This window comes from Cricetulus griseus, chromosome 4, assembly GCF_003668045.3.
Source record: "Cricetulus griseus strain 17A/GY chromosome 4, alternate assembly CriGri-PICRH-1.0, whole genome shotgun sequence".
NCBI classification, from domain to species: domain Eukaryota; kingdom Metazoa; phylum Chordata; class Mammalia; order Rodentia; family Cricetidae; genus Cricetulus; species Cricetulus griseus.
In genome coordinates, this window is record NC_048597.1 from 154,724,651 (window position 1) to 154,736,740 (window position 12,090).

General features: G+C 38.2%; 1 protein-coding gene across 4 annotated transcripts in view; it reads right to left on the reverse strand.

The window, feature by feature from the left end:
* The window catches only part of Arhgef12 (Rho guanine nucleotide exchange factor 12), a 133,656-nt gene that overhangs the window by 62,464 nt on the left and 59,102 nt on the right, over positions 1-12,090 (reverse strand). For 2 of the 4 annotated variants that reach the window (XM_027411889.2, XM_027411888.2), the window contains exon 4: positions 10,352-10,408. The exons of the other annotated variants lie outside the window; for them this stretch is intronic. In XM_027411889.2, the coding sequence (XP_027267690.1) occupies positions 10,352-10,408 (57 nt within the window). The remainder of the gene's footprint in view (positions 1-10,351; positions 10,409-12,090) is intronic. 4 annotated transcript variants of the gene reach the window in all.

The window sequence follows — 12,090 nt, forward strand, 5'->3', positions numbered from 1 at the left end:
ACTTACAAATATGCTTCTGCCATTAATGTAAATGATCCTCAAGGGGAGTATCTCTTTACATCTTGGTGTAAGTGTTTATCGTTGTTTGAAGACATGGCCTCAAAATGCACTATGTAACCAAGGCCAGCCTTGAACTCCTGATCCTCCTGCCTCTACCACTAGGGTGCTGGGATTTCAGGTGTGGGCTATCATGCTCCAGTCCCTTTTGTTTAAACAAGGCAATTAGCTTTGAATAGGGAAGAGAGAGAGAAATTGTCAAAGAGCAGGGATTCTTATTACAGGCAGTTTTAGAAAATGAGACAACAGAAAGTCCCCAAGAAACAAATGACTTAATAAAAGCTTTCCCTAAACGCCCAGACCGGAAAGCTTTTCCTGATATCCTGGTATATGATAGATTCTACAGACTCCCATTACACCCTCTGTTTATGCCTAAGATTCATTACTGTTCCACATGGACATGTATTCATTTTTATTCCCTCACTGCTACATGCCCCGAGGGGAGGGTGGCCCACCTGGTTCAGAACCCGGGGTATAGTCTACTTGGTAAAGAGGAAATTCTTTAAAAATTGATTAAGTAATTAATGAAATTCCAAAAAAGCAGAAGAGTCTCAAGATGGACAAAAACTCAGAAAGAATGGTAAATAGACATGGGAAAAAAAACCAAACGTGCCCACAGTGCACCATTAACTTTATAAACATGATTAGGGCCCTAAAAGACTAAGGCCTGGTATGTTAGGATACCACAGAAGAGGCAAAGCCTACTTTCTCCCTTTTAAGTGGCTTCTGCTTGGCACACTTCCTTTTTAAATTTTTGTTTGTGTTTTAGAGTTGTTTGATTTGGGGTTTTTGTTGTTAATGTTTGTTTCTTTTATTTTGTTTTTTTGAGATGGGATCTAACTTATGTATCACAAAATGGTCTCACACTTGCAATTCTCCTGTGCTGGAATCACAGGCCTGTGCCCCCTACACCTGGCTATTTCATTCTACATCTAAAAGAGATTAAAAAAATAAATAAGAGTTAGGAAGAGGCAGAACCACCATCCCACACATCCCATTCCTTTCTCCCCCACCATCTCTTCCATAGAACACACTTTTGGCTATTCTGAGTACTATTGGAGATGAGGACTTAGCTCAGTTGAAGGGCATGTAGTTAGCAGGTGTAAAGACCTAGAATAGATACCCTGCAGCCCCCTCCCCCATTCCTAACTGCTAGTCTGAGATGCTGGTGTTCTTTCAGATATAAGAATTGAGCCACACAAAAAGCAAGGAAGTCTTACACATACAGTCAATTCAGATCTACTAAATACAAATTACTAGCACTATTCTGTCTTATCCTATGTGCTATCTGGATACATTTAAATTTGTAGTAAAAACAAACTGACCACTAAACCATTCTAAACCATTTGAAATTCAGAAATCTTGGGGCTGGAGAGATGGTTCAGAGGTTAAAAGCACTTATTGGTCTTGCAAAGGACCTGGGTTCAGTTCCCACATTGTGGTTCACAACTATAACAACTGTAACTTCAATTACACAAGCTACACACACAAATAAAACAAGTTTAAAAAAAAAAAACAGAAAAAAATTCAGAAATCCAGTCTCTCAAAATGCTCAAATTTACTATTACCTTCCAGTCAAAATCAAATCAAAGTCAGGTGTGATGGCTTACACCTTTACTACCAGCATTCAGGAGGCAGATGCAGGCAAATCTCTGTGAATGTGAGGTAAGCTAGAGCTTCAGAGTGAGCTCTGTTTCAAATAAGTAAATAAATACTTTTACAAATCAAGTGAGTCTTATTCTTGAGAGAAACAATCTACTTGTGGAAAAAAAGTTTGGCTCCCTTTAAAAGGAGAAATTCCTTCTATAACACTGAAATCACCTACACTAGCTAAATTATCACATTGTGATAATATGGAATGAGAACAGCTACCATAGGCTGGTTCCTAGTAGATGGAACTTTTTGAGAAGGGTGAGGTATATCCCTTTTGAGAAGCTGTGTCACTGGGAGACAGCTTTGAGGTTTCAAAAGAATCATGCCATTCTCAGCATTTCTCTCTGCTTCACAGTTATAGTTAAAGATGTGAGCTCTCAGCTTCTTCTCCAACTGCCTCCTGGCTGCCATGCTCCCCACCATGAATAGTCAGAAACAGTAAGCCCCAAATAATCTCTTTCATCTGTAAGTTGCCTTGATCATGGTACCTTCTCACAGCAATAGAAAAGACACACATCCTTGTTTTAGCAGTTTTACTGAGTGTCTGTCTACTTGTTACTTAGCACTAGCATGTAGGTGCTGTGAAAAATACAAAAGTACTAGGAGTTCCTGCACTCAAAGAGCTCAGACTCAGAAGGAAGGGATAACATTACAATAAGTTTTAAAACAACACAATATATGACAAAATAAAAACAGAATCCTAACTCCAAAATACCCATTTTCTGTCATGTGTGGTATTAAAGGCCTATAAACCTTATACTAGGGAGATGGAGAAAGTGCAGGATGATTATGAGTCCAAACTCAGGCCCAGCTGCACAGTGAACTTGCAGCCAGGGTGTAATACATGAAACATCATCTCAATAACAATTAAAAATTAAAAAACAAAACAAAACCCACCAACTCTAGCATTCATCATTCCAAGTCTTCTGATTTTTACTACATAAACAGCCCATTTGTTTTGCAGTTAAATCTCTTATTATGAAGTTTATAATCATAACTATCACACAAACAATGAGTTTATAAGGTCACTATCTCTTAGGTAAGAACTATATTCTAGCATTTTGTATGAGGACAGGTAGAATGAAACTCAGCCAGAGTAGTTCTGTCTCCATACCCTTGCTCTTGGGCTTACAGGAAGGGTTGTTTTGATTTGTTTTCCCCCACAGCAATCCACATTCCAGTGCATATGGAGAACTGTAAGCATAAATCTCTATTTACGCACTTATCAAAAAGCAACACAATGCTGGCTTCTGTAATAGTTTGCAAATGGCTGGAAACCAAGTACAGTCTCCTATTATCTTTATATTCCTTTCCATGATGTCTGGAATACAACAGGTGACCAATGATACCAAATGAACCTAATTTTTTACAAAAAGAGAATGCCTGTCTTTAAAATAAATTTAGATCATCTTTCTTATCTGAATTTAAGCAGGGCATCTGATATACCATGTAATGCTGGGACTCAGGAGGCTGGACAGAAGAACAGCAAGTTCAAGGCCAGTTTGAGTTACAAAGTGAGGAAACCCTGTCTTAACAATTAGGGTCAAAAAGATGGCTCAGCAAGTAAAGGAGCTTGCTCTAAGCCTGACAACCTGAACTCAACCATGGAACTCATAGTGGAAGGAAAAAACTAACTTCTACATGGTGTCCTCTGACCTTCACACTCATACTGTGGCTTGTGAGAGTGTGCATGTGTGCAAACATACACATACTCACTGACTCGGTATTTTTTTTTTTTTTTTTAATGTACTATGGTGCTGAAGGGATGGCTGGTAGGTAAAGCAGGCTTGTTCAATCATGAAGAGCAGAGTTTAAATGCCAGCACCCCTTTCACAACCACACATAACTACAGTTTCAAGAAGTCCAATACTCTCTTTTGGCCTCTGTGGGCACCCTCACTCGGGTGTGCATACACTCACAGACACAAACAAAATAAAAACAAATCTTTGAAAATAATAATAATAAATGTAGGTCTGAATTTATTTTCCACAAAGGAAATTTAAATGCCACTCAACAATTTTTAGTAAGAAAAATCATAGCCCTGAAGATTATTCACAGTAGGAAAACAACTTAAGGGCACAGTAATGAAGGATCTACCTGGTAAATCTCCATCTGTAACAATTAATTCCTCATCTGTCCCTAACTAATACCTCCACTGACAATGTTTTCTTTATTTCCTGTCTTGATATTTCACCTCAAAGCTGATCAGCTGATGTCAGGCTATTCTCTCAAAGAAGTAAAGATGCTCTATCAAATTTATACGATCATTATCTTTCCTAAGTTGTATTTTGTCACAATAACAAAGAACATTGTTTTCTGGCGTAACAATATAAACATAAAACCAACATAAAAACTGCTCTTGGAAGCTGGGCAGTGGTGTTGCATGCTTTTTTAATCCCAGCACTTAGGAGGCAGAGGCAGGTGTATCTCTGCAAGTTCGAGGCCAGCCTGGTCTACAAAGTGAATTCCAGGACAGCCACAGCTACACAGAGAAATCCTATCTCAAAAAAAAAACAAAACTAGTAACAAAACTTCCTTTTTGTTTGTTTGCTTGCTTGTTTTGAGGCAGATCTTGTTAGGTGGCTCAGGAGGTCGGCTTTGAACTCACTATCTGTGGTCCTCCTATGCTGAGTACACACTGCCATGCCCATCTAAAACTGCACCTTACTCAACAGGTAACTACCAATGATAGCATTGTGAAAGTGAAAAAAAAAAAAAAAACTATGTCTATGGAATGCTTTGTGTGGGGGTGGGTGGGGTGATCAAAGCTCTGAAAATTGCTGAGAAGGTACTCTCAAGTTTTACTATCAATATATTCCTGAAAAAGGGTTACAACTATAGTGCCAGATTTAAAGAAACTGAAGTGTTAAACATGCAAGGCAATATGCTAAGCCTTCTATACTACATTTGCTTTAAAAAGCATACATCAGTCTTTCTTCACCTTTTATTTTATTGCATTACCAAACTTCTCTACATCTCACCTCTTAAGAATTAGCTGCAGGAAAGGGTGTGGAGAAAAACCATGTGCAAACTAATAAAAACAGCTCAGTTTTAAACTGCTGCCAGACATGCGTGTTTTATGAGTAAGACCTCAGATAATCCTTTGATTAAGAAGCTTCTGCATTCTAAATGCACAAAGCTGCCAACACGAGGAACCTCAAGCTCCAAGCACACTGACTTCATTCTTTTAGATGCCCACCAGAAACAAATCCCTTTTCTAAGTTACATTTTAAAGTTTTTTTGGAAGGGAAGAAAAGAGTCAATTAAGAAAATAGAGATTTTATTCCATCTAATCTCTCTACTAAAATACATCATCTTGATTTCAACAATCATTCATTCAAAAACTCATTTCCAGCAAGTCAGGCATTATGAGACTTGCAACAATGAGTACAGATGTAAGCAACTCCACACAAAGCCAGATGCCAATGTTCATAAACAACAAATGTAGCTGGGCAATCCTAGAAAAGCATTGTGAGGGAGGCAGTATTTTTTGTTGACAAAATTGCCTGTTATTTTCTATCTATGATATAATGTTCTGAAGTACATACACATTGCAGAATGGCTAAATGTAGCTAACTAATCAAAAATTTCCTTCATGTGGTACTTACTATTCTGGTAAAAATACTTAATTCACTCTTTTTACAGCTCAAGAATATAACACATCCTTTTAAGGCATGAGGGACAAAAACTATCTTGAACTTATTCCTCATATTTAACTGCATGATAATGATGTATCAGTGCCCGAACTGAGTCTTAGAGAATAGACAGCATTGAAAACTGCAGAAAGAAAACTAAGCACTCAAGACAACAGGAGTTGCACCGAGCAAAGCAAGAAGACCAGGAAATACTTGGGGAATAAACAACTAGAAGCAGCCTGGTACTCTGAGATGAACAGAAGATTAGGGCAGAATGATAAACTGGAAATAATGTACAGTATATATTAGTACTTATCTGTGCTTTCCTAGCTAGTGAATAACCAAACCCATTATTTTAGTAATATTAATTTGACAGGTCAAAACAGACTATAAAATCAACATGAAATTGAAGTGTACAAAGTTATGAATCCTAGCACTTGAAAGGCAGAGGCAGGAATATCTGAGTGTGACACTAAGCTAGGTCTATAGAGTGAGTTCCAGGACAGCCAGGGATACACAGAGAAACCCTGTCTTGAGACAAAAACAAAACAAAACAAAACAATCCCAAAGTTATGAATCTATTAAAATAGTTTAATGGCAAGGTAAACACTAAAGAAGGTATAAAAGACTGTGACAAAGACTAGGCTATGTAGACGGTGCATATCTTTAATCTTATCACTTGAGAGGAGGAAGTGGGAAGTTAAGGAATTCAAAGTCATCTTTAGCTATCTAGAGAGTTTGAAGGCAGTCTAGACTATATGAGACTCTCTTAGAGGGAAGAAGGGAGGGAAGGAGGGAGGGAGGGAGGGAGGGAGGGAGGGAGGGAGAGGAGGGAGGGGGGGCAAGGCTTGTTGTCACATGTCTATTATCCCAGCACTGGACACAGAGACAAGATGACTGTAAACTCTGGACCAGCCTGGGCTACATAGCAAGACCTTATCTCAAAAAAACCTAAACTGGGCTGGGAATAGGACTCAGGCGATAAAGTACTTGCCATGCAAGCATGGGTACTTGAATTTGATCCCTAACACCAACATAAAAGCTGAACAAGGACTATGGTGCATATCAGTAACCCAGTGCTGGGAGATAGTCAAGAGGATCCATAGGGCTTGCTTAGCCAACCAGCCTACCTGAGTTGGTGAGCTCCAGGTTCAGTGAGACCATGTCTCAAAAAACTAAGGTGAAAAATCAAAGAAGACACCCAACATCCACATGTGCACACACAGAAGAACGCACACAAACACATGTATACATACATATACACACACAGGAACACAGGCACAAACACATACACACACACACAAGAGCACAGACACAAACACACATGATGAACACACATGTGCACATACACAGAAGCACAGGCACAAATTACATATGCGTATACACACACAGGAACAGAGGCACAAACACACATGCACACATATACAAAAACCTATAGGGTTAAAATGAGCTGCCAATCAAATAAACAGACAACCCAACAACAAAGAGAAAAGAATCAGATCTAAGAAATGTTACAGAAACAAGAAAAGGTATCTGCCCTGCCGGGTAGTTCAGAAAAGGTGTGAATACAGACAATGCTAACAGGTTCTCAAACAGGATATTTTGATTCACCTTTAAGACAGTATGAGTTCAGAAGTAAGATTTCAAGTAAAAAGGGAAAAGAGTAAAAGAATGAGTTATGAAAACATAGAAAGTTCACATAGAATGCTCTTTGCAAAGCTGAAGGACAGAGAAAATATTAAGTTGGTGGGAGCAAGAGTCAAACCAAGAGCTCTCCTTTTAAAGATATGAGAAACTTAAATGAGAGAAATGCAATATATTTAAAAATTACTCTCTGAAATACACAAACCATATCCAAGTACAGGTTGATGATTCGTAATTCAAAAATTTGAATTCTAAAATATTCCAAAATTGGAAACATCTTTAATGCCCGCATAATGTCACAGTGGAAAGCCCCACATTAACTACACATGGTAAATCTCAATCAGACTCAAAATTATTAAAAATAATTACCTTCAGACTATGTATATTTAGCATATATATTATGTATGAAATATGAGCAAAGCTAATGTCAGGACTCTGATTCCACCTCTACAAATCCACGGTAAATATGCAAGTATTTCAAAATCCAAAACACATCTGGTAGCAAGCACATTAGGTAAGGGATATGTGTGCTAACAGTTTGCTTCTAGTATGGTGTAAATATTTGTCTCCTCCCAAAACCTATGTTGCTTCCCTACCTAATGTGATAGTATCTGCAGGCAGGCATTCAAAGATATGTAGAATTAGAGGAGACAATGAGGGTGAGAGTCTCATGACAGAATGAGAAAGAGACACCAGAATCTGAGTCTCTCTCCAGTAGGCCATGTGAAGGGCGAGTGAGAAAGCAGCCATCTGTAACCTCACAAGACTATAACAGCAATTATATATCAACTTCCAGCTTCTACAACTCTAGGAAAATAAAATTTCTATTCTCTAAGCCACACAGACTATGGTACTTTGATATAGCAGCCCTAGTGTGCTAAGATGGCTTTTAAGAGACATGGCTTATTCTCACACAGATTCTCTCATACCCCACAGTAACCCACAAAGTTCTTCATTATAGTATTAGAGATATGCCTATAATCCCAATACTCAAGAAGTTGTGTTTAGTTTAAAGCCAATCTGGACTACATACTGAGTTCAAGGCCAGGCAGAGTCACATAGCAAGACCATCTAACAACCTAGCCATGGTGGTATATACCTGTAAGCCCAGCACTCAAGAGGTAGAGGCAGAGATCAGGAATTGAAGGCCATATAGAGCTATATGAGCACCTGTCTCCAAAAAAAATCTATATATAATAGAAAATTGGCCACATTAAAATTACACTTCAGAAAATATATCCATATATATGCAATAGACTCCAAAAGGGATAGGAGACAAATAGAATGTTGACCCGGCTACACTCAAGTTTTATGTTTGCTTTTCTCTTCAAATGGGCAAAGTCAATCTAACCCCAAAGCAGCTCTAAGAATGGCAAAGTGAGTTTGAAATGATGAGTGACATCTGTACAGAGCAGCCAACTAAAGAATTTGATCCCGGGAAAAGAATGGACACTCCCCACAGCTTCAAGTGCACTTATAACAAGACCGTCACTGAGCAGAACGTCCCTGGTTGCTAGGACTCTACTCAGTCACATTTTATTTCCAAGCTTTCCTTGACTACCTAGAGTGTTCTCTTCATCTAAGCTAACTGCAGTAAAGCAGCCTCTCCACACATCACATTCACAATGTCCGCATGCTAGCTGTCTTAGTTAACTCATCCCTCTAATGAGTGTTTATTGAGGAGACATAGTTCAATTCCTCCAATAACAATCAAAAAAAAAAAAAAAAAAAAAGGAATTTCAAGGGTTCTGGAGAGACAAATTCACTAAGAAGCCACACCCTACCTCCTGAGCGCCACTTAAAATGCTTCTGTTCCATAGAGCCAAATGGCATGTCTGGACCAGTATAAAACTCCTATCACTCTAAGAAAATTATTAGTACAATATTTTCTGTCAGACTCCTAAATCATTAATCCTTACCCAACATAAACAAGCTCCTACACACACAGCAGAGACCTAGAAAAATGGTGAAAAAAGTGAACCGTAACCCTGGAAAGACTGCTGGAAGAATGGAGGAACAAAGATAATGTTCACATTCCTCAGCAAAGAAAAAATACTGGAAGGGCCTTACTTACACTAGAAACACAGAATATTGAAAACTACTTTGGAGGAAAGAAAAGCATAAACTCAACATGCCTGGCAAACATTTCCTTTTGAACTACACAATAGAAAAAAACGTATGAGCATGTACCTGACATAAAGCACTAACTGCTTGAGAACCAAACACTAAGGCTTCACAGCACTAAGGCCTATCAGATGCCAGCAGGCATCAACTGCCAAATGTTCTCAAGGAAGCATGGACGATTAATTCCATACATTTCTCACCTCATAGAGGGCCAAGTAAGAAACAAATACACCTGGGTAAACTTCCACTTGACAGACCTTGGCTCTGTTAAAGAAGACTTTGCTTATTCTTCCAATGAAGATTTTTGGAGTCTGGTTCCAGGCCATGCCTTACCTACTCGCTTTCCTTAATAACCTAACTATATAGTAATGTGTGCTGGTGCAGGCATATCATCCCAGCACTCGGGAAGTAGAGGCAGGAGGACACTGCAAGTTTGAGGTCAACTGAACCACAAAGTGTGTTCCAGGAAAGCTTGCAGCTGCACAGTGAAACCATGCTCCAAAAAGCTTCAAAAAACAAAGAGGAAAAATCTATGTGAATGCCATCCATAACACTTTGTTGTATTTAGGACAGCAGGACAGTGTCTGGAAACACTCGTATTTTCATTGTGTATCTGATCATCATTCATATTAGAGTTACTCTTTATAAAGGTACTTTGAAGTTTTCCTATTCAGAGTAAGTTTCAGGGAAACTTCCAGAAGGCACAAATGTTTTAAGCCTGAAATTAAAACACTTAAAAATTTTTGCAATTAGGGATACATTTATTAAGAATGACTCTTCAATTGATTTAAAATTTTAAATGATTTTTTAAAAATTATAAATGAAAGATAAAACAAAAACTTCAAAGAACTGCTAACATATTTAAATGATGTCAGAACTCTTCTTATAAGAAATGACTGAGCTGCTTCAATTCTACATAATTCAAAACCTGTGAATGAGACCAGAAGAGGTTGGCAATAATTCAAAACCCATCCATGCTATTCAGAGGCGCCTGACCCCATTTTCCTAAGATAAACAAGGAGGAAATGGGTAACATGGCCTATTCTCAACCTATCAACGTTAGTTTCTAGTCATCTTAAGCTTCCATATCACAGCCACATCAAACCCCAGGTTCCCTTTCCCTGCAGAAGATCATGCCATGCAGAGCAGACAAGAAAGGCTGCAGTTACCAAAAACAAAATGAGACAGCATGAAGCAAGCTGCAAAGTTGCAAGACCGCATTAGCTACATCAGCTTACCATAGATCTCGGATCTACTCTCCTCTGAACTAGCCTTTGTCTTCTTGGAGGAGCTATCTGCACAAGAGCGGGAGAAAAGGAGAGATATAGAAAATATGGAGACCAATGGAAGGGGGAAACTTCATGGGCGATAAAAGAACGAGTCATGATCAAGTTAAATCGTGCAAACATGAAGTATGAACATCACAGGTGATAGCACTTAGAATAGTCAGTCATGAACAGCACAGGTAATGACATATTTACAGATTATGGAAGAAAAGACAGTGAATAAAAAATACAAACACAGCAACACGTGAATAGTCTACACCATGTATCATCTGGTAACTATAGAGATGAAAAAAGCATTTCAAGCTACATTTGGCTCACCATGAAGTATGATATGTCTCTGAGAGATCTGCCTTTGGAAATGGGCACCTCACAGACAAGCGTACAGAATATGTCTAACAAGACTAAAAAGATCCTGGCATTTTCCTGAACATGGGGAAGAAACTTGTGACCATTATTAAAGGCAATAACTAGCTATAGAACTAACTAAAAGTCTCTGAGCTCATGACTGGAACCCAGGCATCAGAAGTGCAGAGCTTTCATAGAGATCTCTGACATGTTACTACTCCCACTACCAAAGCCACCTAAACTAACTGTTAATTTCTTTACTGCTACCCAAGATGAAAAGCAAATTATTCATTACTTACTTCTTAGCTTTCCCTTCTAAGATAAATGCTTACAAATTTTTTTCAAAATAAGAAAGCTATCCTAAGATATATGATACATTTCAATTATTCAAACAAAACACTAACACTATTAAGTATCTAAAATTATATTTCTAAGTTAAAAAAATTTTTTTGTATTTTTGACACAGGGGTTTCTCTGTATAGAACCTGCTTTATAGGCCAGGCTGGCCTCAAATTACAGAGATCCACCTGCCTCTGCCTCCCAAGTACTGAGATTAAAGGCATGTAACACCATGCCTGGAGATAGTAAAAATTCTTTTAAGAAACATATTTATGCATCTCAGACTGGTGCAATGTTTATCTTTTGCCACAGGGACACACAACTAAATAAAATAATACACATTCAAAGAACATGTAAATTTCAAATAGAAAATGCAAACACTGAGATTATATGGAGAAAGGAAAGGGCAACAGAATTCAATCTCGTGTATAGCATTAAGAATATAAATTATGGGTTGGGCCATGGTGGTGCATGCCTTGAATCCCAGCACTTGGGAGGCAGAGGAGGGTTGATCTCTATGCGTTTGAGGCCCGACTGGGCTATACAGCGAGTTCCAGGCCAGGCTCCAAAGATACACAGAGAAACCCTGTCTCAAAAAAAAAAAAAAAAAAAGGAAGAAAGAAAAGAAAATCACAAGCCAAGCAGCGGTGGCATACACCTTTAATTCCAGCACTTAAGGCAGGTGAGGTGGATTTCTGAGTTCGAGGCCAGCCTAGTCTACAGAGAGAGTTCCAGGTCAATCAGAGATACACAAAGAAACCCAGTCTCAAAAAACAAAAACAAAACATACAAAAAAGAAAGAAAGAAAGGAAGAAAGAAAGAAAGAAAGAGAAAGAAAGAAAAGAAAGAAAGAAAGAAAGAAAGAAAGAAAGAAAGAAAGAAAGAAAGAAAGAAAAGAAAGAAAGAGAAAGAAAGAGTGGTAGGTAGGGAAGATGAAATAAGGAGATTTCTATTCATTTGCTGAATTATAAATTTTTCAAGTTGCACAGCAGCTAATTAATTAATTC